The following is a 25,366-nucleotide window of genomic DNA, read 5'->3' as shown; positions in this document are numbered from 1 at the left end:
CTTTTTTCTAAAACAATGCGGAGCAGTCTGGTGGAACCGAAGCGACCCGGAAAACCGTTTTTCCCGACTCACTGGCTCATAAAACTTCAATATTCACCATTCAGTTTCTACAGCTCTCCGACGAACAATCAAAATCGAATTTTCATGCTAAAATTCTCCAAATCCAGTTTAAGCCTTTACGGATCACCGGATGCAGAAAGTGTAGAGGTGAAATAAAACGTACAGGTATCTAATGTATACTTAGCTTTTCTATTCAAATGCGTAAAAGCATATGACGACAGAAATATTTAATCTAAAATAACGTTATTCGATATCCGTGAAGAATTTTCAATGTTACAATACATAAATTCCGTGGGAAATTTTATCGTTAAAACTATAATCAAATTTTATCGGTTTATTATAGAAGTAGAATTCGAGGCTCATCGATTCAATCGAAAGTAATTTCACTCTAAGAAAAACCGGCCTTATACTATCAACAACAGTTAACGCAGCCACTAAACAATAAAAGTACAATCTCAGTATAGAGCGACGAGCGATCGGTCTAATATCGCGCGATTGATCCGTACACGGGCAGAGCGACGTTATCAATAGCTCGGCGAGCGTTATTTATGGTGTATCTCGGCGCGCGTTGACGCTCGAGCGCGCGCCGCACGATAAACAAGATCGAAGACGACTCCGATGTTCTCGACGAGGCAGTGAACCCTCTCCCGTCTCTCTTTGCTCTCTTTAGCTTTTGCGTTATACACAGAGTCTCGAGGAAGCGATCGTGGATGACGATGACTCGAGGGGTTGAGCTGTTATAGAGGGGGATGAACGGAGAGGAGAGAGTAAGGTATAGCGACCTCGTTTCGATGCTGCGGAGCTTTTTTCTATATACTTATACTTGGCTCTTTCACGCGAGGTGCGTCGTTATTTTTTCTTTCGTTATTCCAGGTTGACGAGCGAACGTGTGAATATTTGGTTAAAATGCGCATTTTTTGTATGTTTGTTATCTGTGCGATGATTCAGCGATTCTTGACACAGCATCACAACTCGTATCCTATTACTTCGCAAAGATAGGTATCGTCGCAAGAACATCAACACGACGCTCTTCTCCGTGTACGTAACGACGGGAGAAAAACCATCCGCGCTATTATATCTACTTACACATCGGAGCATATCGACACGCTCGGAACAAGACTTCGCCATTAGGCGAGAGGGAGAGCAACTTTTTAATATTCCAGGGCTGCATTCCGTCCTCTCTCGCTCTTATGCATTCCCGCGTGCGGATGTGCGCGCGACGTCTTCGCCGCTCGAGACACACACTCTCTCTCTCTCTCTCTCTCTCTCTCTCTCGATCTCTCTCTCTCTTTGCCTTCCGTAAAAGGTCGCGGAATTTCCCGAGGCGGTTTTGTCGGGCTCGTGAGGTGCGATATTGGAATAATTTATGGACCCGTTTTAAACGCCCGACGCCGCAATTCTTTCCTCGTCTTTAAGCGCTGTTTTCGCGATCGAGTGATTCGATGTTACGCTTTATAAAGCTCTACGGTTGTATGTTTATACGCGCTTTATCCGCGAGACGTACGACTATACGTGCATGAGAATTGATATTCTTAGATAGCGACGCATAAGATAATCTAGCACTGACCTGTTCTTCTTGCGGCTGCATGTTTGAGGAGAAAATTACCAGCAGCGATGCGATCCATCATACATAATCCCCACACGACTGTTATCGTCATCGGTATAGAGTAGAGAAAGAGAGAAAAAACAAAGTATATAACGAGACGAGGAAATCTCTCTTTGTCTACTTTCCGATAAAACCGCAGCCCCAAACTTTCTCCGCGTATGGGAAAGCAGTGACGATCGTTATCGAAGCACGAAGAAAAGCAGCAAGGATCTAGGCTTATAGAGCTTGCGGATAAAGCTCTCGTTATATCATACCACGACGCTGCGCGTAATCTCTCGCAGGACTAGGGCAGCATTATACCACTGCACATAATCTGGAGTAGCGATCTATCGCCGATAAGCCGAGAGCGGGGCATAATTTAATTCCTGCTTTTCGAGGCCGAAAGCTCGTAATTCTCGCTGACACCCTATATGTATACAGTTAAAGAGACGCGCCTTTAGGCATACTGCAGTTTACGAGCTACAAAATCTACCCTGGCACATAACGTCGCCAGCTCCTGTACGGATGCTCGAAAACACGGAGCAAACGCGCTGCGAGCGACTGCTCGGATAATTCGAGGCTGTGCCATGTGTGCGCTGGAATTTTGGGAGGAAGCGTATAATTAAGAAACCGGGAAGTAAAATGCCCGGTGAATTCGAGAGATTCGCTGTAATAACGGAGCTCTCGACGAGCTTCGTAAGCTTTCCGCGCTGACTAGAGAGAGAAAGCGTAGCGTTTCTTTTTCTACCGTAAAGGAGTATGCTAATGAGAATGGACTTATATATTTTAATCCGGCGGCTATATCCCGTTGAGGGAACATCGTATTTCACTTGATCGTGATTTACTTTCTGCAAAGGTTAGCGTACTCCGAGCTTGTAAAAAACGACGATGTTACGGAATGCAGCGGAGTGAATTAGGTTACGCTCAAAACGATAAGAGTATATCTGTAATACCAACGAGCGACTAATTCACCTCTGCTTTTTCTCAGAGCACGATCTTTACTTTTGACTCTCGTACCAGGTTATCCCACGAGATTTGAATAAAATAATTCCAGCCAAAAGTTAGGGACTTCAGAAAAGTGGTGAAATTCACTTAAAAGTATATAAGCGAGCAAGTCGATCTGAATAATTCGCGAAAACCGCGCCTCTTGCGCTCCGCAAGTCCCCGATAACTCTTCCTGTGGCATTCATACCCCAACATCGAGTTTGTACACTTTGCTGTACCTAATACCTCCAACAAAAAACCGCATCGAATTTTCACCCCGTAACTCGAATCGCTGATCTCACCTGGCGCGCACCGAACCTACCCCACGAGAGGGTGCACGAACCCCGCGACGACGTCATCGCCGTACGCCCACGCATCTGCAGAGAGAGAGAGAGAGAGAGAGAGAGAAAGAGAGAGTAGGCCGCTTTCGCGGCCGTTGGCCACGCGAGCTTGCGCACTATATCCAGGGAGTGTCCCTCACCCCTCGTTCCCACACACACATACACGAGCTTGGTGCACCGCGTAACCTCTCCATCTCCGCGTCTCTCTCTCTCTCTCTCTCTCTCTCTCTCTCTCTCTCTCTCTCTCTCTCTCTCTCTCTCTCTCTCTCTCTCTCTCTCCCCGGGCTGCAAGCGAGCGCGGGGTGAATGCCCTCGGCTGACCCAGACTCTGAATCGATCTCGCTCCATTCGCGTTGCACCCCCTCCGCCTTTTTCCTCGCGTAGAGTCGGAGAGAGAGAGAGAGAGAGAGAGAGACGCTATGATGCACACGTTTCTCCCTCTCTCTCAGTCTTAAGTTTTTCGCGGAAGAGAGAGAGAGGGTTGCTCCGAGCACTCGGGGGTGACGGCCGGGCACTGCCACCGCGTAACCTCAAAAGTCCGTATACGTCATCGCAAGCTCCGCTGCTTGCACCACACCGTCTTCCCCCCCCTCTCTCTCTCTCTCTCTCTCTCGCTCTATATCTGTGTAGTGGTCGCGTTGTAGAGCGCGGGGGTATAGAGCCGCTGCTGTTGCTGCAGGAATGCGTTGTCGTTAGGGCCTGGATGTGTTCCGGTTCTGCGTGGTATTACGTAGCTGCGCGCGCTCTGGTCTACAGAGCGGCGCGATTAACGCGCGCGCTGCAAGCTTCCGTCACCGCGCGCCGCGTGTATACCTTGGCTGGCTATATTTAGTATTTACGCTTTACCGACGTTTTATTGGGTTAGCCGCGCGCGTCTTGTATATAGACAGAAACGAGCTTTTATAGAGGGTTTATATATACATGTTATAGGTATATCCCGATAGAGGGTCTTATAAGTGATTCTCGTAGCTTTACACGCGCTGTAATGCCGTCTCTCCGGGATTTTCATTTTTAATGGACTGATCTACTTTTTCGACGCTGCGGAAGTGTGCTCTCGCGCACGTGAACGACTGTGCGGTTATTAATAGATATGGCTTAATTCGGTTGCGGGAATTGAATAAGCACTTTTGAGTGAACCGGAGAGCTTTTTCGCGGGAGTTTTGGTTGGATTGATTGGGTTTGCTGGTCAAACTGGATTCGAGATCTCCTATAGCCGGAGTATTTCTGCAAAAGTTTTGAATATCCTCGGAATGAGCCGAGGTGAGATGCTTTTAAGACCGCCTAAAATATTCAAGAAGAAAATCACAACGTGGATGATCCATTACTCGAGCTTCGAAAAGTCTGAAGCAGGTGGTAATTCAATTTTCGCTTCAGGAATACAATAGATTACTTCTCGAAAAAAATTTACCATATTCCCAGGCACTTACACTAACCAAACCCAAAAGTGCTCAGTGCAATATCAAGCCGTTATCGTATAGTACATATTCAACGAGAAAACCCCCTACTTGTTTACTCTCGCACTCGCTGCATCGACTGCTTATTTACGTGCTGTGCAGCACCTCGTACCGAGCGAAGCTCGCTCTTTTTCCTCCTTTTCCCTTTATTTTTAATAGAAAGTCGGAGAGAAGAGAAAAGCGCAGCGCAGTGAGAGCTAAGAGGAAGGGGATAGAGGAGAGAGCTGGAAGGGGTCGCGGGGGTAACGGCCGGGCAGTGCCACCTTGTAACCTCAAAAATCCGAGCTTTATGCATTTGTTTATACACGCTGTGTTGTCTTGCGTTCAAAGATCGGAAAATTCACTGAATTACCGGATTTAATCGTGTGACTCGAGTCGCGTTTTCCTGATGGATAAATCGAGTTTTTCAATTAAAAGCTCTCTTTTCAACTTTCAGGAATAATAGACCCTTTTTTCCACGCGATGTGTTATATCGAGTTTGCGCGAATAAACGTGGATGATCGCAGTAAGCATATTTCTCAGGATCCTAGTAATTCGATCTGCACTTGAACTACTCGCTCGGCTAGCGTACACACGCTGACGGGGCAGATTTTATACACCCCCGCACGCCTCGAACGATCAGAAGAAGCAGAAGCGAAAGGGGGAGATAAATTCGAGGCTCGCGATGACGACAGGGCCAGGAGAGTCTTCGATATTATGCATAGACGAGAGATTTCGTTGATCTGCAGCTATTGAACGCACGGCGCATTGATTTTCGATAACAGCTGCACTTGTCTGCGCTATAATAAACCGCGCGAGCTCGTGCGTCAGTGGAACACGATTCATTCAAAATAACAGCGTTCACAGCTCGATCGTCGTCGTCGTCATCAGAGAAAGTCGAAAATCGTTCATAACTCATATCGCCAAGCTTTCTCTCTCTCTCTCTCTCTCTCTCTCTCTCTCTCTCTCTCTCTCTCTCTCTCGAGCCGACAGAAGCAGAGAAAGCTCGCGCGGGACAATTAAACTTGGTCAGTCCTGTTCTGCGGCGGGGGGGGGGGGGCGCACCTCAGCGTCAGCGAAAAGCGAATCAATTGCCGTGTATGCAGGGGACCCGGAAACGCCAGTGCCGCGCTGGCGCTCTTTTGATTTACGAGAGAGCAAAGGGCTGCTGCGGGATCATCGAGAATTCGACGTCGATAGCGCGCGCGCGCGCTGCGCCTGACGCTTTTGTGCTTGCGCGCAGTACAGTTAGGATTTGAAAAGGCGATCGATTCCGGGGCGACGTGTATTCTCTGTGTCCACACACATACACACGGGTCTATAAATCGAGAGGGAGGAGGTCGCGTTCGTGTGCGTCTGCGGATATAAATTGTTTTCGTTCTCGGGAGCGGGGGAGAGTTTCGTCGGGAGAGAGTTTTAATTGAATCGGTTTCGGCTGTGAAGTACTGCAGATGGGAAACGTTTCTGCGACTGTCTGAGAGTGTTGTGCGGGAATTACTGCACTTTGTCATCGACTAATAGAATTTTAGCGCCGTCTAATGGGCTCCCACTCGTGTTTGCGCTGCTGCAGGGAGAGCTTTTTCTTACACCATCTGCTGCCGGATCACGGCTCGAGGTGTAAACAAGCTCGAACTGGCTAACCTCGTGTTATTTTCTACTCGGACTCGTAAACTTGTTTTAGGAGGTACTAACAACGCGATCAGTAGAAATACGCCGGGTTTGGTCGGACGATCGAGTGTTGCGAATTCCTCCTTCCCCGTTCGAATCGAAAGTCTCGACGATCACCCGCAGAAATTTCCGCAAACTTCCCGCGTAATATCACTCCGAGCTCGCAGAGCATATCATAAGCATCTCTCCGATCGAGCCGCACGAGATAAGCCGTCAAGCGCAGTAGCTTCGCGCAGCCCACCCCGCGGCGATTTTCATCCTTCGAGAATTAATGAACGCTCAGACATCCCCGAGCAATCATCAGCCTCCCACGCGTACACGTGCTATCCTATAAATTTCCCGAATTCTCGGTCTCGTGCACCATCATTCCCCCCCCCCCCCCCCCCCCCCCTCGTCGCTGTAGGGGCAGTTGTATTAACCGCGCGAGCGTGTGCAGCGAAGTTTCTTATGGCTGCTCGCTATGGTTTATGGAAAAAACAAAGGTCGTTTATTGTCAGTGATTCCAGCAGGTCCAGCTGCGGTTCTATGAAGCCGGTCGAGTTTATTTCGTTGTGTAAGGCTGGGATGGGCTTCTATTCACGCTTCGTCAAAAAATATACAGTTTATATACCGTAGCACTGCAAGGCCGGCTCACAGAGCGAGAAGCGCCGACGGGACGTGTCCCGGCAAAAAAGAAGTCCAGGTCGTTGAGCTGAGCTGGCATATAGGAGTCAGCTGGTTCTGGCGTCGCCGGGCGTTGCATCCCCGGGAAATGCTGCGGCGGCTCGATAGTTTCGCAGCCGAGGAGCCGCCGGAGTGTCTGTCGACTGGATTCTCGCACGCTTGTTTTGAATCGGTTCTATACATATAGGGGGTAGGAGGCTATAGTTGAGCGCCATAGAAAATAAACGTGTTTGCTCTACACGCGGGTCCTATTGATTTTCCGCGGAAGTAGGCTACTCGCTTCGTTTTAATAAGGAATCTCGAACGGGGCGGTAATTCATTCCAGTCTCGCAATATCAAAAACAACGACAACTAACCGCCGGTCATTCGCTCGAAAAGCTCGCTTAGTAAGTTCCATTAATTAAGTCCGCTCCGAGCTTGACAAATAAAGCTCGCGCGGCCGCGAGGAGTTGGAAAAAAGGCAAAGTTTTTAATAACTTTGAAAGTTTAATTTTCAGCCGGCGAGCGGTGAATAAACCGGGAATATTTGTCCGCGGGGCGAACTTTCTCGCTCGTCGAAGCCCGGTGAGGAGGAAAGTCCCGCGTGCTTTTGCGAAAGAGCTTTCTTGGAAGCTTTTATGCAGCGGCCGCGCACGTATACGCGTGTTTGCTCGGAGCGAGAAATATTATGACAGCGCGGGAACACTTATCACTTAGTCAACGCCGCCTAGTGTCAGAGGACACCTCCTTATACTTTGTTCGCATATTTTACAGCGCCTCGTACGCCTTGTTTCTTTACTTTTTCATTGCATGGCGGGGACACGAGGTAGAGCAAGCTTATTCAGAAGGAAGGTAATTTATGCAACCAAGTTTCCTGCACGCAGTCGGGAAAATCCAAATGAAAAAAGATAGGCCCGATGACATGCGGCTCCGAACCAGCCCCAACATAGCGCGCACTTTCTCCCGGGCCTCGGTATCTAGCGAGCGATTCGCACCTTCCAGCAGCACGCACACGCGACTTCCTCGAATCTTCCCCAATCCACACACACACACACGCAAACACTCGACCCCCGCGTGCGCACGCAAGCTCCGAAATCGCAGCTTTCAGAGAGAGAGAGAGAGAGAGAGAGAGAGAGAGAGAGAGCGAGCGAGAGAGATAGCCGTATACAGTCGCGGCGAAAGGAGGGCGCGCGGAGGGGCGGCGAACGTGCATTCACCCCCGAGATAGAGAGAGAGCGGCAGCGCAGGGGTGGGAGGACTCCGACCCCGGCAGGAACTGCTGCTGCAGCAGCGACCTCACCCTGCTGCGCGCGCTGCCGCTCTCTCTCTCTCTCTCTCTCTCTCCCGCGCGTATACGTATGTATACATCCTGCAGCCGCAGCGCGCGCTGCAAAAGGTCACGTACCCCGAGTCTCCCTCCAGCCGCCGCCGCCCTGTCGATCGTTCACCTCGTCCTGGGATCCTCTCTCTCTCTCTCTCTCTCTCTCTGCACCGAGAGTTCAGAGCTCTGCGCGAGGTCGAGAGTATTGTTACGTGCGCTCTTCCTCGCTGCGTGTGTGCGATGTGGGTCGGGTTTTATTATATTTCGGGGCTGGTTTGTTTTCAATCCTCTATTCGGGAGGAGCAGTAGATTGTCCTTTGAACCCCGTCGCGATGCGCGATGAGCGAAATGCCGCAGGAAGTTGAAGAACGACGCGTATTACAAGGAGAAAACGAGAGCGGGGCGGAAAGAGAGCGCTGAGCTAGTATCGCACCCGCCCGGTCGTTTGCGCCGCGTTGTACCGTCGCCCCCTGTATAATAGTCCCGGCTCCCTCTACTCGCGAGCGGTCTTGCCGGGACCGTCTTTTTCTACTGGCAGTCGCCGCCAGCGCCCCCCCCCCCGGCTCCCTCCCCTTATCGGAAAATCATTCAAGGTGCTCGCGGGTGACTCACCTAGTCACCTGGTCGTTAAGCACCGCAAGCCCGGTGTTTATGGATGAGCTTTGCTCGACGCGCAGTACGCTCTTGCGTAAAACGACGCACGTGACACACTGCGGTGTATTCGATGTACTTATAGTCTTGTGCTTGGGATATAACGCGATTCGGCCCTTTTTCTCTATTTCAGGGTATCAACGAGGAAATTGAATCGGTATTGTGGTAACGTTTCCGAAACGGGAATAGTCTGGGGAATACGAAATGGAATTACCCCGGGTCATTGGCACAGAGAGACAAGATTAACGCGACTTAAATGTACATCCATCATTCCGAAACACTCGAGTTCGTCGCACTCGCGCTTCTAAACACACACTTCTCCTGCCTTGTAATCACGGAAATTTTGAATTTGGGTATACATCTCTCGTAGCTCTTGTCCCGATATTACAGCTCTATTTCTCTTTCGAGTTTCAAGACAGTTTCAATGCCGCGTTGCCAGTAGCAGCAGCCCAGGCCGCGAGTCATAGTACTCTCTGTCTGTTCGGAGGGCGCGTTTGTTGACGTTTTGTCTGCGGCGAAACTCGAGGGCAGAGTCGCGTCAGGGGAATCGACTCTACGTGTGTGTGTGTGTGTGTGTGTGTGTGCGTGTGTGTGTGTGTGTGTGGTCTCATGCAAGGGGTGCGTCCGACGACTATGTTGACTCCTGCATGATTATCCCGACGCATTGGGGATGTGGATCATTGTGGTGGATGCAGCTATGCTGGAGACTGCTTCTTGTTGAATTTCAGTTTTCCATTTTAGAAATACCGATTATTATCTGTTTTTATATAACGATACATAAAATATGTTGATAACGGAGACGTTGAAATTGTCGATATTGATTATAATATTATTGTCTATATCCTTCTAGCACATTTTTAATCGGGCAGCTTATTGAACAAACATTTTATGATATTACCGTATTGTGAATTTCAACAATGTTATGATTAAAAACATAAACTATCGTGAAGCAAGGCCGTGCAACGATAAAACGTACCGTAAACGAAACTGTTCGAAAGTCTTGATTGTTTTTACTTATCTTACTCGCCTGTAGGTGTCAGCACGTTACGGTGTATTTCTGTAATACATACCGACTGCTCACTGCTCCCGGCTGGATCTTGGTAACTTCTACCGGCTGCCACGGAGAAGCGCTCTTTGAATTCTCCAAAGTTATCATCAAAATACGATCGATATTCATCGGGTGCAGTCATCGAAATAACAGTTAGCTTTGAAAAAATGTTGAATTCAATTGTCAGTTGTCAAAGTGAATTATACTAGAAAATTAAGTAAAAAATTAAGTAGTTCAAATCGTTGTTTCAGAAGTAAAAGTTAGTGAACGGTATTAGATATGTTTTGGGTGGGCTTCAACTGTGTATTTTGGTTTTTGGGAAATGCCTTATATGGCTTGCTAGCGTTCAGTTTGCTGCTGCTGTGTATTCTCTCAGTTGTCTTTTTCTACGAAGCAATCAGGAGTATTGTCAAGAAGAACTTGAATAAAGAGAGCTTGCAGAATGGTGCACTGCATAATAAACACGTTGTTGTAAGTGATTCATATCTTATTACGATTACCTTACCAGATTGCTCCAATCAATTTTTTAAATCTGTCCTGCTATATGTATACGGTTTGCAATTATTTTTTGCATTTGAAACTCGTATCGTTTTGAGGTTATGTTTGACTTTGGCACACCGGACGTCGCTTACCTTGCGGAGACTATAGATATAATATACTCGAAGTCGACGCACGTCGCTCATGTTCTCCCGATACCTTTTTTAAATAAAATATATTTAATTCATGTATTTTTAACGATAGCTAGGAAATATATTTAAAGTTTCCCAATACATATTAGCTGGCTTTAATTTACTTAATCCTAAAGAAATTTGTTTATAACAATGCTTGAACAAATGAATGTAAGCAGTTGAATGAGTTGATAAAGTAAAAATCGTTTTAAAGAATTTAAATAAAAATTAATTTAATTGCATTTTTATAGTGGCAATATAATTAATTAATCATCAGTTTCAAATATAATGCTAAGGCATGAAAACACTTTCAAGTGCTATCAATTCAATTGACTTATAAGTATATTATTTGAAAATTATCTTTTTAAAAATTACAATCGAAAAGTGCTTCTTAAACATTATTCAAACATTTTCAGATAACCGGAGGCTCGAGCGGTATCGGCAAGGCCTTCGCTATTCTCGCGGCTCGCGAGGGCGCGAATGTCACGATAGCCTCTCGCACCAGAGAAAAGCTCCAATTAGCTCGCGATGAGATCATCGAGGCGCGCCGCAGTAAGGACCAGTGGGTTGACCATCTGGTTCTGGACGTCAGCAGCAGCTCGTTCGAGAGGATTCAACGGGCCTTCGATCAGCTGGAGCGGCAAAGAGGTCCGTGTGACTTGCTGGTCAACTGCGCGGGTACCGCGGCATGCAGCAAGATCGAGGACACCGAAGAGGACATACTCAAATACTTGATTGACTTGAATTTTATCGGAAGTTATAATTGCACCAAGGCCGTGGTGCCAAGCATGAAGAGGAGGAAGGAAGGCAAGATTGTGCTCGTGTCTTCCCAGGCTGGCTTATTGGGTATGATTGTATGATGATATTTTTGTATTTTAATTACCTGTAGTTAATTTTTTTATATTACTTATTATTCAAATTTTATTGGATACAGATTCACTGACAACTTCTTCATATTAAAAAAAAAAATGCGTTTGATATTTTTCTTGGCAAAGAAAAGACTATAAATTAAGAAAAATAATTATAAAAAAATAACGGCTTGCAAATAATAATAGCTCTCAGACTTTGCATGGACAATACTACGCTAATTATTTCCACGCAATCACTTCAGAATAACGATTCTCTTCTATCCATGCATCTAGGAATTTTCGGATTCTCTGCCTACAGCGCTACTAAATTTGCATTAAGAGGCTTAGCCGAGAGTTTAGCCATGGAATTAACGCCTTATAACGTGTCCGTCACCCTGTCTCTTCCGCCGGATACGGACACCCCGGGCTTCGCCGAAGAGGAAAAGTCGAAGCCCCTAGAAACTAAGCTCATATCTGAAAGTGCCGCTTTGGTACAGCCGGAAGAAGTGGCCGAGAAACTGCTGAAAGACACATTGGTAAAGCATCTTTTTATTTATTTTGTTTATGCACGCATTACTTACGCTAAATTATATTATCTTACAAAAGACTTGTTTGCGCGAAGTTTTAAGTTGACGTACTTTTCAGGATGGAAAATTCTTCTCCATTATCGGCTTTGAAAGCTTCATCTTGACTACCCTCTGCTCGGGGATGTCTCCGTACGGCTCTCTGAGCGAATTACTTCTGCAGTCTGTTTTGATGGGACCTCTTAGAATGATCAGTGCCTTCTATCTCTACTCCTTTGAAAAAATAGTCAAGAGGTGCATGAAGGAGAGAGAAAGCCACAAGAAATCCGAGTGATTGTGCATTCTACTGTACACGGAGTACTTATGCCAGAGTGGCTTTTATTGTTTCAAAGCATTTAACCTATTTTTCCAATATACTTTCTCACTGTACTCGCTTGCCTATATACTTCTAATGTGATTGAGTATTATGAACATAATGTAATTTTTTATAGGAAAGTATGTGACTATTTTTGTATGCTTTATCAATGTTAATGCTGGTTGAAGACCAAAGTTCGCACAAAAACTAATGTTTAAAAGGAGTGTATATATATATATATATATATATATATATATATATATATATACACATGATTAATACACGTTTGATAAATAAATGAACTTTGTTTACTACCTATCATCCGCTTCTCTAACGATTGTCATGTCTGATGATTATACCATTTTATTATGATCACGAGGGGTATGGGTATTTTGATTTTCATAAAATTGATTTCTCTAATTATAACAGAAATATAATAGTAGCCTTTCATTAAAAAAGTACAACATTCTTAACCAGGGACAATAATTGCACTCCATCCTGTATTTCATAAATATAAATATATACTGTAACTAGTAAATGGGGTAATAATTTCATAAATTCTACTAATACGATCACAAGAATTCATGTTTTGCAAAATACTTTTAATAATATTAAAGAATAATGGAGATATATAATAAATATAATAATAGCTTGACGTTAGTTGTATAAATAATACATTTAAGCCGAAAGTTTCCTTAAATTCAAATAAATTCCATCTTCTGCTTGAGTGAAAATATTTAATTTATCTATTTTGACGTTCGTTTCCTTAAGAGTCGTCACTTCATATTTCGAAATGAAGTTCAATATACCAAGCTTCGTTTGAATATATCCTAATCGAGTACCTGGAAACAAAAATTGTAATAAAAATTTTAAAGTACAAGCATTTGAGATTTTTGCAAAATTATCGATAAATTGATCTGTGTTGAAAGAATGATACAGCACTATGAACTCTTCTTGTAAAAAATATAATCTCTCGAGTGATGAAGATAATGCAAGATAAAATGTATGTAAACATATAAATTAACAGATAAACACTCATTAGTTTCGCTCGATAGATTGACCTATATTTAGAAGAACATACAGCATGAACTGTACTGGTAAGATAATAGAAATTATCATTAAGTAATATACATTTACAAAAATATACTATACCTATACAGCTGCGTGGTCCTTCGCCAAATGGAAAGTATGTGAACGGAACTATATTTTTCTTGTTCTCCTCCGAAAATCTTTCGGGATCCCACTGGTCTGGATTAGGGAAATACTGGGGATCTAGATGCAAGGTCCTCATTGGTAAAATCACTGGAACGTCCTTTTCAACGGTAATATTCGTTCCAGGAAATGTGTAGTCGGCTTCTGGCAGTCGGTCCAGCCAAGAAATAACAGGATACAATCTCAATGCCTCAAGTGTCACCATATTCAGATAAGGCAGCGTTGTGATCTAATGAAACCACGATATAATTATGACTTTTGAATGTACATTTACTTTAACCAGTATCTCAGTTCTTAATGTCAAAATTAAAAATAAACATTAAAATCATACCAACCATATCGTAAGTTACTTTTCCTCCAGTCGTTTCTAGAGCGCTCAAAATCTCATTTCTCAACTTTGTTTGCGTCTCGGGATTTCTCGCCAGTTCATACAAAGCGAAAGACATAGTTGTCGAAGACGTCTCGAAACCACCAGTGAAAAATATTGCCGCTTGAGCGACCAAGGCATCCCCTTCCAACTCTAAAATGAAAAGCCAAATGTTATACAGCTTAATTAAAAAGTGTTAATTAAAAAAGTGTAGATTGTAAAAATTATGCACTTAAAATAAATGTCTAAAAATATATTCTTTTATAAAATTGATAATGGATATTATGTATATCCGGGTCCTTTAGATAGGGAGCAACTCAAAATTTTTATCAAACCTGATAGTGAAAAAAATGTTGTGAAATTAAAGATGAAAGCGATTATACACTCACTGAAGGTGTCGTCTGTGCCGTTATCCTGATTATTCTTGATTTCGATCAGCATGTCCAGAAGGTCTGGCCTCTTGATGCCGGTCGCGATACGCTCGTTGATCACGTGCCAAAAAGCTTTGCGCAGAAATTCGGTTGGTCTTACGTCGAAAAACTTGGCATTGATGTACGGCCGCAGCGGTGGTATAAAGAAGATGGCCAGCATTTGCAGGTAACGCATGAAACTGCTTCTGAACATTTCTCGACCAGACTTGCGGAACTCGGCATTCGGGTCTGTCAAGGAATTCAAACGCATACCGTATGCCGTTGTGCCGATGAGATCGGTCGTGAATTTCGCGCAGATTTCCTTGATTTCGATGGGCTTTCCAACTTTTTCTGTGTATTCAAAAGATATGCGTAACATTTGTAAAAATGCATCCCTTTATAAAGCATGAATGTATACTGAAAAATTATTTGCGTAGAAATAAATAATAACAGTTTTTAATAATAAGTTACTATAATAGATATCCATGTATAGTATTTTTGTACTAGTTGAAGTAGATAGAAAGTATAGAGCCTATCGCTATTATTCATATATTTTGTCTACGAACAAAAAAAAAATTATTGTGACCACAATCCGTCATGATAGTTACAATTGACTTTGACCCGTTAATTAAGTCATCAGGCTCTCGTAAATACGAATCTTACGAAGAATCGATTCTTATTTGCTTTGAAAAATAAAGTATTGTGCAAGAAATATTGCCTTATGTCTTCAAGCAAAAGCTTGATAACGATATTATCAAAAACGATTCTCTTAGAAGTTACCCAATTAGGACGTGCACATATTGTATAACATAATATTTTATATTCTGGCGTAAGCTTATCTGCTAATGCTCGTTATTCAAATCAGAAAAAAAATAAATAAAAATTAAAAAACGTTTAATCTTCATACTACTGCACATACCGTCGATTTCCAATTTGTCCAAATACACTTGGAGATCAGTGCAGATCTCCTCCATGAGCTCGTACATCTTCTTCAACTTTCCCGAGGTGAAGAACGGCGATAACTTATTCCTGATGGACTTCCAGGGTGGATTCATAACTTGGAAAAGATTAGTGCTGCCCATGACGTCGGTATTCTTGCCGCACAGAAGCTTGTTGGAGAAGTTACTGAAGTCCTTGACGAAGACATGCCTTATGAGCTCCGGATCGCGAACTACGAGGTAGGGCTTGTCGAAGACGTAAAAGCCGATGACCTTTTCTCCCGCGCCCTCTTCATAAAATTCGCGGATCAAATCGTCGGGCTTTTTTGCGGCGATGAGGCAGGGTGCCGCGTTGCCGAAGAGAAACGTAGGCTCGACGTACTTCACACCTCGCTTTTTCCAATAGCTGAATTTTCTCGCGAAGTACAGGTAGAGGCCCAGTAGCACAGCGGATATGAAGATCCAGGCGTCCAGGCTCCAATTCGACGTGATTACTGCCATCTCGCTATTTCTTTCTTTTTCCAACAGGTCTCCTGCACAATCGGGAGCGCACTAACCGTTTGCACGCGTTTTCGCGTTTATATAAGAGGCTTATCGGGTATTAGCCAATGTATAAATCGGTATTCTTTATTTCGCGAGACTGACATATAGTATGCGGCGACTTTCGTGATTAACGATATTCTATGTATATTTGCACGCGCAAAAGAAAAGATAATGGCGCAGAGAGATTAAATGTTTCCGGGGCGGGAGTATAAGAGTGTAGGCATAATTGCACACTCTTGGGTCTGTTCATATTATTCATATGCACCCACTGAATGGATTTAGATTTAATGGAGCATATTTTTTAACTATACATTTTAAATATTCGTGTTTTTATCACGCCAAAAAATAGATGACTTTTGCGCATCAATTTTGCTCCGACTGTGAGAAAATAAATTGTTTGTTCAAGTTATATATATATATATATATATATATATATATATCACTGGAAGATTGTAGCAGGAAAATTTATAAATAAACCGTTATATTAGTATACAGAGAGATCGATCAAGACATTTTAGTTTCCTTGCTTTTTGAACATGAAACTATTATGTCTGTAACCAATAATAATGTAATATCTAAAGAGAAATGCCTTATAAGTTCGTCCTCGGATTTGATATACGCGGTGGCTTTTTGAAAACTCTTGATATTTTATTTAGGAACCCAAAACAATGTTGGTATTCTGATTTTGATATCATAAAAGTTACTCAATTATAGTTGACAATATGTTTTTATTTCTGTATATTAAAATACATTTTCTAAATATTTACTACATTTACATACCATCATTTCTGACTATAGAGTCACAACTTGTTTATTCGAGCATCAATACATATATGAATCACAATAGCTGAAGTTTTTTATGCATTAATTATCAAATGTTTCTTACACATTCGTGTGTGAGTAACGAGTTCAAGCCGTGAGTTTTCTTAAATTTAAATAAATGCCACCTTTCGCTTGGGTTATAATATTTAATGGTTCCGGCTGTAGGTTTGCACTTTCCTTGGAAACTGTCAATTCGTATTTCGAAATAAAATTTAATATACCGAGCTTCGTTTGAATATATCCCAATCGAATACCTGCAATAAAATGCTCGTGTCAGTTTAGTTCGATCAATAAACCTATTTTTAAAATATTATACAACTACAGCAGTATGAACTTCTTATCACTGCGAGTTGAATATGCCTAATAAAAATCTTATAAACTGCCAAAATATTGTTCAAAAGGAGGGACATTGACTTAGTGCATCAACATTTAGTTTATGCTGAAAGTAAATAATACCTATGCAACTGCGTGGCCCTTCACCAAATGGGAAGTATGTGAACGGAACTATATTTTTCTTGTTCTCCTCCGAAAATCTCTCGGGATCCCACTGGTTTGGATTTGGAAAATACTGGGGACTTAATTGCAGAGCCCTCAATGGTAAAACTACTGGAACGCCCTTCTCAACGGTAACATTCGTTCCAGGGAATGTGTAGTCTGTTTCTGGTATTCGATCAAGCCAAGCAATAACAGGATACAATCTCAATGCCTCAAGAGTAACCATATGCAAATAAGGCAGCGTTGTCATCTAATAAAACCAATTATTATGATCTTCGTGTCAGTACTTTTGAAATTAAAAAAACAAAAACAAACTAGACACTAACCATTTCGTAAGTTACTTTTCCTCCAGTTGTTTCTAGAGCGTTCAAAATCTCATTTCTCAACTTTGTTTGCGACTCGGGATTTCTCGCCAGTTCATACAAAGCGAAAGACATAGTTGTTGAGGAAGTCTCGAAACCACCAGTGAAAAATATTGCCGCTTGAGCGACCAAGGCATCACCTTCCAACCCTACACGAAATAAAACCAGATGTTATATTTTTTTTAAATCGATTTTAAAAAACTATTTAATAAAAGTAGTAGAAAGCTTTTATATACACTCACTGAACGTATTGTCTGTGCCGTTATCCTGATTATTCTTGATTTCGATGAGCATGTCCAAAAGGTCGTCCCTCTTGAAACCGGATTTGATGCGTTCATTGATCACGTTCCAGAACTCCGTGCGCAAAAAGTCAGTTGCCTTTTCGTCGAAAAACTTGGCGTTGGTGTAGGGACGCAGTGGCGGTATGAAGAATAAGGCCAGCAATTGCAAGTAGCGCTTGAAACTACTTCTGAACACTCGTCGGCCGTTTTTGCGGAACTCGGCATTCGGGTCTGTCAAGGAATTCAAACGCATACCGAATGCCGTTGTGCCGATAAGATCGGTCGTGAATTTCGCGCAGATTTCCTTGATTTCGATGGGCTTTCCAACTTTTTCTGTGTAGTTGAATTAATAAGCATTTTTATATTAGGCGCACACGTTAATAATTTCGTTCGTATGAAACATTTTATGCAGTGGTGAAATAAAAATGCATTTGCAATAATAAGTTTAAACGTGTCAACAAGCCGTGTGATACAACGTATCGAGTCTGAGATAATCTCTAAAATAAATGGTTTATACATAGCTCCAATATATTATAAACATGATAATAATGCTGTATCATTGGTAGAAAGTTATCCAGTCAAAACTAAATGGGTTACGTGCGTATAACTACGCATAATTTTATAAAGTTATATTGCAATTTTTTCCCTTTAAATAAAATTGTAACAAATATAATAAAGCCACAATTCCAAATAGTTACCAGAAAATAGCCTTTATTGCGCCCCGGGTAATTTGTTACCTGGCCGATCGAACATCATTTTTCCGGCATCACTGAACAGCTTAGCCCGAGATCTTGAATTAAAAAAAAAATTGTCAATAATGACCGTCCCTATCAAAAATGCGAGCTATTTGAAATAGGGTGAAATTGTTCAAAAATACGTTCAAAACGAGACTTTTCGGTTTTTCGTCGGATTTTCTCACTTTAGATGATTTAAAATAGGGTACGACGGCTACGAGTAATTTAAAATAATGTAAAAACCGTCTAAAGTGAGAAAATCCGACGAAAAATCGAAAAGTCTCGTTTTGAACGTATTTTTGAACAATTTCACCCTATTTCAAATAGCTCGCAATTTTTATAGGGACGGTCATTATTGACATTTTTTTTAATTCAAGATCTCGGGCTAAGCTGTAATGCCGGAAAAAATAATGTTTGCTCGGCCAGGTAATAAATTACCCGGGGGTGCAATAAAGGCTATTTCTGGAATTATGGCTTATTGCAGTATTTGTTATAATTTTATGCAAAACATTATTTATAAATATTTAAAGTGTAATTAAATTTATAATTCATAGTTTAATTCTGCACTATTGACCAGTGATTATATGCAATTAATTATTTTTATGTAACACGCGAACGATTTTCGCGTTTTTCGTACCTATTAATGGGACTAAAGTGACTCTTTTTTGACCGGCGGGCAAAAAAGTTATTTTAGCGGGCAATAAAAACCTTTATTGCCCGCAAAATTTTGTTTGTAATTTTAAAAAAAGTTGATTTTGATAAATTTACATTATTTATTATTAAATAAAAAATGTACAAACTGTTATGTTCTTGAACAATATATAATTTATAACTAAATATAAATTAACATTGTCGAAATTTCTTATTTTTTTCATTAAAACCCTTTACATAATACTTTATTTCATTTTTTTTCCAATTTTCTTATTATAAATTCGGTACTGTTAAAATCAATTATTTATTTACAAAAAAAAAACAAAAATGAATTTGACTTTTATATAATGTTTGAACAAGACAAGAGCACGGTTGCCGTGTCAAAAAATAGTCACATCAGTCCCTCTTAACACGTACGAAAAAACGCGAAAATACGTCCGCGCGTTACATAAATATGGTGTGCACCAAGGGCTAAGTGGGCTTTTTGGCCTCGTGGATATTGCAGTACTCGTCTGCGGCTCGGGCTAACTCGCCTTGACTCGTACTGCAAAATCCACACTCGGCCTAAAAAAGCCCACTTTACGCCCTTGGTACACAAAATATACTATTTTAGCTAAATCGTAAGCGAGAATTTAGGTTATTGGCTTAAATAAGCGAAATTTTAGCTAAATAATCGTTCACATTTCTACCAGGGCAATCACGATTGTTCTAGAAGGATCTCGTCCCTTCGCAGAAGTATTTACCTTGCATAAACGAACCATATTCGACTTATGAATAAGAAAAAGAGAAAACTAGTCTTTGCTATATAATGTACCGTACCGTCGATGTCCAATTTGTCCAGATAAACTTGAAGGTCATCGCAGATCTCCTCCATGAGCTCGTACATCTTCCTCAACTTTCCCGAGGTGAAAATCGGAGATAACTTCGTCCTGATGGACTTCCAGGGCGGATTCGACGCTACGAAGAGATTAGTACTACTCATGACGTCCGTGTGATTGCCACACAATACCTTGTTCGTGAAGTTATTGAAGTCCTTGATGAAGACATTCTTGATCAGCTCTGGATCGCGAACTACGAGGTAGGGCTTGTTGAAGACGTGGAAACCGATGAACTGTTCTCCCGCGCCCTTCTCATAGATTTCGCGGATCAATACGTCCGGTGTTTTCCTGGCCAAGAGACAGGGTACAGTGTTGCCGAAGAAAAGCGTTGGCTCGACATACTTCACACCTCGCTTTTTCCAGTAATCGAGATTCCTCCTGAAGTACAGGTAGAGGCCCAGTAGCACAGCGGATATGAAGATCCAGGCGTCCAGGCTCCAATCCGACGTTATCAATGCCATTTTTTTAGATATAATTGCTTAAACTGCTGTTTTCTAACGGTTTCCTACATAATTCGTCCTCTAAGACGACCGGGAGCGTACTGATCCCTCGAATGCTTTTACGCTTAATATCTGTTATAATATTAAAACTGCGCCGTCATTTTTGCATTTCAAAATAACAGATAACGTTGCGGTGATTAAACGCTGCATGATAAGAAGAATGCGAGAGTTAGTATTAAGTTCATGGAATCTTTTAATCCATCGGATTGATTTCATATTAATCGTGTGACTAAGTCGTTTTCTTCAAAGTCATCAACACCGCAGGCAGATTATATTTGTGGTTCCTAAGCGAAGAGCGCCGTCTTAAAAACCGTAAAAGTTTTGGGATAAAATGAGTTGGGACCGATTTTCATATATCTTATAACAATAAGTATGCGCCGGGACATGCCACGGTATCATAATACATCTCCCGGTAAGACATGCTTATAATTGCCCATGCCCACCTGCTTAAAAATCGTACAAGGCCGATTTCTATTGTTCGTACGCATTATACATATATAAGCGTACCAGTTTCATGCTTTTTGGGAAGAATTTGAGGCAAAAGAAATTAAAATGCGCTCTTCGACTCATTTCGTCAGCTGGTCTAATCTTACTGATCAGTACAAATAACGTTATCACGTTGTTTTTCATGTGAAAACTTAAAAAAAGGACTTCATTTTTTTATCAACGATGTGAGTGTTTTCTTACAGTAAACAGTGAAATTAAAGTCTTATCTTATTGTCATTTAGTACTGAGAGTCGGTATAACATTATGAGAATGCTGTTTTGAGCAAATTCCAGAAAATCAGCGTTTATATTTTGATCGTCAATATGCATACGAGCAATACTGTAATAAATCACAAATCACAATATATTTCTCAAGAATTTTCATGAAGGCTTCAAAATAATTTGAGCCAAAAATTAAAAGAGAATTGAATTAAGTGTAATTCATTTAATTGTTATATCTAATAATACCAATCACTTATAATATATATATATATATATATATATATATATATATATATATATATATATATATCAATTAAGTTTGAGATACAAGCACTCCATACACTGCGCGCGATGATAAAATAGATAAATGCTGGCATCTGGACGCACGAGTGCTTAGCCGCTTATTGCTTTATAAGTCTTAAGAAGGTGTTCGACTCAATCTGGATCTTAGATTTTATCTACGAAAATTGCAAGAAGACTCAATTTGGAGGCAGTTTTATGCGAAAAAATTTGGCCTGGTAGGCGTGTCCTCAATTTTAAATTCTCAACTTACAGCACCCGAGTTGTTTACTGTCGGTCGTGGATTTGCACATATTTGTATGATCATTTAATAATTAGATGCACAATTTCTCACTCGCAGCCGTGTGGCTCGCAAAAAATATGTACCTGTTCTTTAAAAAAAGTAGAGGGTTAGTCGCGTATCCCCTTGATACTCTAATTACGAATCAGTAAAATGTAGGACCTGCAGTAGAAAAATCCAGGGCGCATATGTATCGATAAACAGATACTGTACATGCCGAGTGTCTAAAGCACCTTCAAGATTCTGACTAAGGTGGTAATGAATTTCAAATTTTTAAATCGAGCTATATTGATAGTTTATTTGACAAAGTGTGATAAGTATTTAAATTAATATGTAAATCCACAAGTATTCGGTATAACTTAATTCAATCGACTAAAGTCGTGTTATGTTTTCTATATTTTTAATCTCAACAACGTTAATCATCATTGATTTTTAATGAGATTTCCTTGTAAGTAGTAATTAAAAAAGCAATATAAGTATTTGTTGTTTTATTTATTGGCGTTCATTTGTGAATTCGCAAACGCAAACTTTTCATTCATTTTATAACTTACTGAGAGAATTGTGAAATCAAGTCAAAATGTAGAATACTTTTTTACAATTTTATAAGACACTCACGCAATCATTTCTATATCTATAGATCATCGTATAAAATCATATTTAGGTTTGCCAGCAACATTCGTAATTCATTAAAATTATATATCTAAATCAAACATATCCTGAATTAATTTACAGCTTTTATTACATTACACCATACAGCTTCAATGTACGATCCATGCTGGTGGATGCAACATAATGGGCATTCTTTCCAAATCTTACACCAGTGGCAAGAGCTGTGTGATCATTCAGTATTTTCAACTCATTCCACATCTTACATAAGTAAATCCTGAAACAAAAATTATAATCATGAATAACATTGGTGATCAATAATAAGTCTGCTTATCATTTATATCAAAACAAGTTGTTTATCATACCTAACGTCTGACCCGGCAACTGCGAGATAAGTACCACTCTGATCAAAGCAAATGTCTTTAACTTCATAAGATTCATCAAGTTGTAAAGTTTTGAAGTTTTTCAATTTTCGTAAATCCCACAGTTTAACACATGAGTCTTCAGCTGCTGTAGCTAAGTAGTAACCATTTTCAGAGAAACTAATAGCCGTAATTGGTCCAGAGTGACCAGGGAAATTTGCAACGTTGGATTGCTCCTTTAAGTCCCAGATTTTAACTTGGGAATCTGCAGTACCGGTTCCAAAAATAAGCCCGTCTGGATGGAATTGAGCTGTGGTTAAAGGTTGACTACCTTGTCCAGCAACCTGATTGCAATTTTAAGATATGAGATTTAGATACAAAATATTACGTTATTAAAACCACTTATCAGTTCAAGTATCTTATACCTTTGTTAATAATCTTCCCGTACGGATGTCGCTAAATGCCCAGTGCTGATCAAGAGATGAACTGAGTAAATAATCCCCTGTTGGGTGCAATGAAAGTCCAGTAACTGGTGCATCGTGAGCTCTTAGCAAAATCGAAGTTTGGCAAGTTCCTACATTCCATACTCGAATTGTTGTATCTGGTGAAGCTGTCATTACAACATCCTCCTCTGGATGATATATGACTTTTGTAACCTTACAATTAAAATTAAATTAGTATACCGCTCCAAACTAATTTATTTAATTTATATATTATGAGTTGATAAATATACCTTCTTCGTATGTCCCTTCAAGACTGCAATGATTTGCTCAGTATCTTTGTTGAACACTGTTGCATTCTTATCCGCTCCTCCTGTTAGAATTTTACTTGTATCTGCAGCATGTATATCAAGAGCCAAAATACCAGGAATACTAGCTGAATGAAGACTCTGTTAAAAAAAAGAAAAAGTTTGTATAGACATACACAAAAAAATTATATAATTTACTCCTGTTTACACATAGATCATCAAGAACTTACAGGATGTGATGCAAGTGTTTGGAAAGAACGAATACTTTCTTGTGATAATAAATCTTCTGGAACTGATCTACCTCTTCGTTTCCTTTCTTGTGTGAGAACTGTAGCTTTTTCTTGTAATTTTTGTATGATATCATCAGTGATTCCTGCCTGCTCATTAGGTTGCATTGCAACACCACCAGCTTCTGCAGCAATTGCCTGAAAATTGTCATTTTAAAATAAATTTAGGGAAGACCTATTTAGACATGCTTGTAAAAAGTTACTCAAATAGAAACAAAAATCAAAGAAAAAATAAGCAAAACTTACTGGTTGAGGAATACCACTCTGCGTAATACCAGCTTGTGGCTTCAATGTAGCCAAAGCTTCTCGAGCGGCTGTAACTTCCTTGGTCAGCCTTGCAATAACTCTGCAAGCTGCGTCATGCTGGTAAAGTGCATGAGACAATTCTTGTCGAGCAGTTTGGAGCTGCTGCCGCAGTGTGAACGAGTGCAGCATAACTGCATCCCATTCATCTTGCAGGATTTTTAATATTGCTGGTATAGATGTAGCACTTGGTGGTCTTGCTTTTGTTACAGGTGTGGCTAAGGTTTGTAAAAAAATCAATGATTAATAAAATATTAAGCATAAGATAAATAGAATATAGCAAAAACAATTGAAATCAATATAACACCAACACCCGGCATACCTTTGATATCAATCAGTTGTTCAACAGTCAATTCTTGACCATTGACAGGGTCAACTCCATTTTCATTCAAGTATTTTTCAATAAGTCTCCGTTCGAAAATCGATCCGGAGACTGGAGAAATCACTGGATGCTCTGGCACATCGTTAGAAACTGTAAAAAGAGTATTCAGTTGAGTAATTTGTTATTGTACCATTATAAAGTAGGCATTTGAAGGTTATGCTACGCCGATCGCATCAACGTTTTTCATAGCCAGTCAAAGAGCGCAGATATGCATGATAAGCTGGGTTCGACGACTAAAGACTTGAGCTTTGCATGATTTATGTGTAATATCATTAGTTTTAGTAAACAAATTGCAAAATGAAAACTTACTTGCACAGGTGAGCGACATCCTTGCACGCGCACTATCCCACGCTCAAACTAACGCTACCAAACGCCAAAACCCACAACACTTCGAGAAATGGAACATACCCGGACACCCGGTATGGTATGTTCCATACTCCTTGCCTAATACGCGCAGTTGGTATCTATTGTAGAAAGCATATATATGTAAATTGGTAGCGCGATGCACGCGCGAGATTCGAATTGTGAAAACATATAACTGAGATGCTTGTAGCGTAGTAATATAGGCACCTTTAGCAACGTGGCAGTTATAAAAGAAATAGTATTAAGTAGTTTAAAGTAGCTGAATTAATTATTTAAGGCTCAAAAATAAGGTTTAGGGTTTATAAAAAAGGGTTGTTGCAAAATCAACAGCCACATGTCAATCTGCAATAAAACATTTCGTGTGTGTTTTAAAAATATAAATAAGTTTTGTAACTATATTATAGAAGTTTTAGTAAAATAATTATAATAATATTATAATAAGTACAAGTTCACAATGAAAAAAGCTTCAAGGATAAGAACATGAATCTATATATAGGTATACACACACTGCACAATAAAGTGTATCTAATCTAATCTGTCTCGCTCGCATACATACAGAAGTCTTGAGGTGCGCACGAGTGAGCTAGATATTAAACCTATATATATATATATATATATATATATATATATATATATATATATATATATATATATATATATATAGAGGACAAAACCGCGACGTGGCTATATACATATACCTCGTTCTC

General features: G+C 40.8%; 4 protein-coding genes and 1 long non-coding RNA gene across 5 annotated transcripts; 1 reads left to right on the top strand and 4 right to left on the bottom strand.

Annotated features, from left to right (window-relative positions):
• Window positions 1-9,817: 9,817 nt before the first annotated feature.
• On the top strand, window positions 9,818-12,646 carry LOC100121162 (3-ketodihydrosphingosine reductase). The gene is made up of 4 exons (XM_031924099.2): window positions 9,818-10,204; window positions 10,818-11,247; window positions 11,544-11,785; window positions 11,895-12,646. The coding sequence occupies exons 1-4, from the start codon at window positions 10,013-10,015 to the stop codon at window positions 12,105-12,107; spliced, it is 1,077 nt and encodes a 358-aa protein (XP_031779959.1). The 5' UTR covers window positions 9,818-10,012; the 3' UTR covers window positions 12,108-12,646.
• On the bottom strand, window positions 11,147-12,004 carry LOC116738510. Its single transcript, XR_004344613.1, has 2 exons — window positions 11,888-12,004; window positions 11,147-11,770 (listed from the first exon to the last, which is right to left on the bottom strand). It is a non-coding gene; the product is annotated as an uncharacterized LOC116738510 (long non-coding RNA).
• A 65-nt stretch (window positions 12,647-12,711) lies between the features above and the next one.
• CYP6AQ5 (cytochrome P450 6AQ5) lies at window positions 12,712-15,609 on the bottom strand. The gene is made up of 5 exons (NM_001172525.1): window positions 15,037-15,609; window positions 14,097-14,468; window positions 13,676-13,860; window positions 13,281-13,569; window positions 12,712-12,970 (listed from the first exon to the last, which is right to left on the bottom strand). The coding sequence occupies exons 1-5, from the start codon at window positions 15,554-15,556 to the stop codon at window positions 12,807-12,809; spliced, it is 1,530 nt and encodes a 509-aa protein (NP_001165996.1). The 5' UTR covers window positions 15,557-15,609; the 3' UTR covers window positions 12,712-12,806.
• A 697-nt stretch (window positions 15,610-16,306) lies between these two features.
• Window positions 16,307-20,364, bottom strand: CYP6AQ4 (cytochrome P450 6AQ4). Its single transcript, NM_001172524.1, has 5 exons — window positions 19,763-20,364; window positions 17,520-17,891; window positions 17,242-17,426; window positions 16,877-17,165; window positions 16,307-16,674 (listed from the first exon to the last, which is right to left on the bottom strand). Exons 1-5 carry the CDS (start codon window positions 20,280-20,282, stop codon window positions 16,508-16,510), a joined length of 1,533 nt encoding a protein of 510 aa, NP_001165995.1. The 5' UTR covers window positions 20,283-20,364; the 3' UTR covers window positions 16,307-16,507.
• A 1,522-nt stretch (window positions 20,365-21,886) lies between these two features.
• LOC100121114 (pre-mRNA-processing factor 19) lies at window positions 21,887-25,216 on the bottom strand. Its single transcript, XM_031924290.2, has 8 exons — window positions 24,606-25,216; window positions 24,237-24,386; window positions 23,858-24,132; window positions 23,555-23,749; window positions 23,310-23,465; window positions 23,002-23,232; window positions 22,580-22,920; window positions 21,887-22,491 (listed from the first exon to the last, which is right to left on the bottom strand). The coding sequence occupies exons 1-8, from the start codon at window positions 24,622-24,624 to the stop codon at window positions 22,347-22,349; spliced, it is 1,512 nt and encodes a 503-aa protein (XP_031780150.1). The 5' UTR covers window positions 24,625-25,216; the 3' UTR covers window positions 21,887-22,346.
• Between the last annotated feature and the right edge of the window lie 150 nt (window positions 25,217-25,366).

The sequence above is a fragment of the Nasonia vitripennis genome, chromosome 2, assembly GCF_009193385.2.
Source record: "Nasonia vitripennis strain AsymCx chromosome 2, Nvit_psr_1.1, whole genome shotgun sequence".
Lineage (NCBI taxonomy): Eukaryota > Metazoa > Arthropoda > Insecta > Hymenoptera > Pteromalidae > Nasonia > Nasonia vitripennis.
This window is presented reverse-complemented; position numbering and strand designations above follow the sequence as displayed.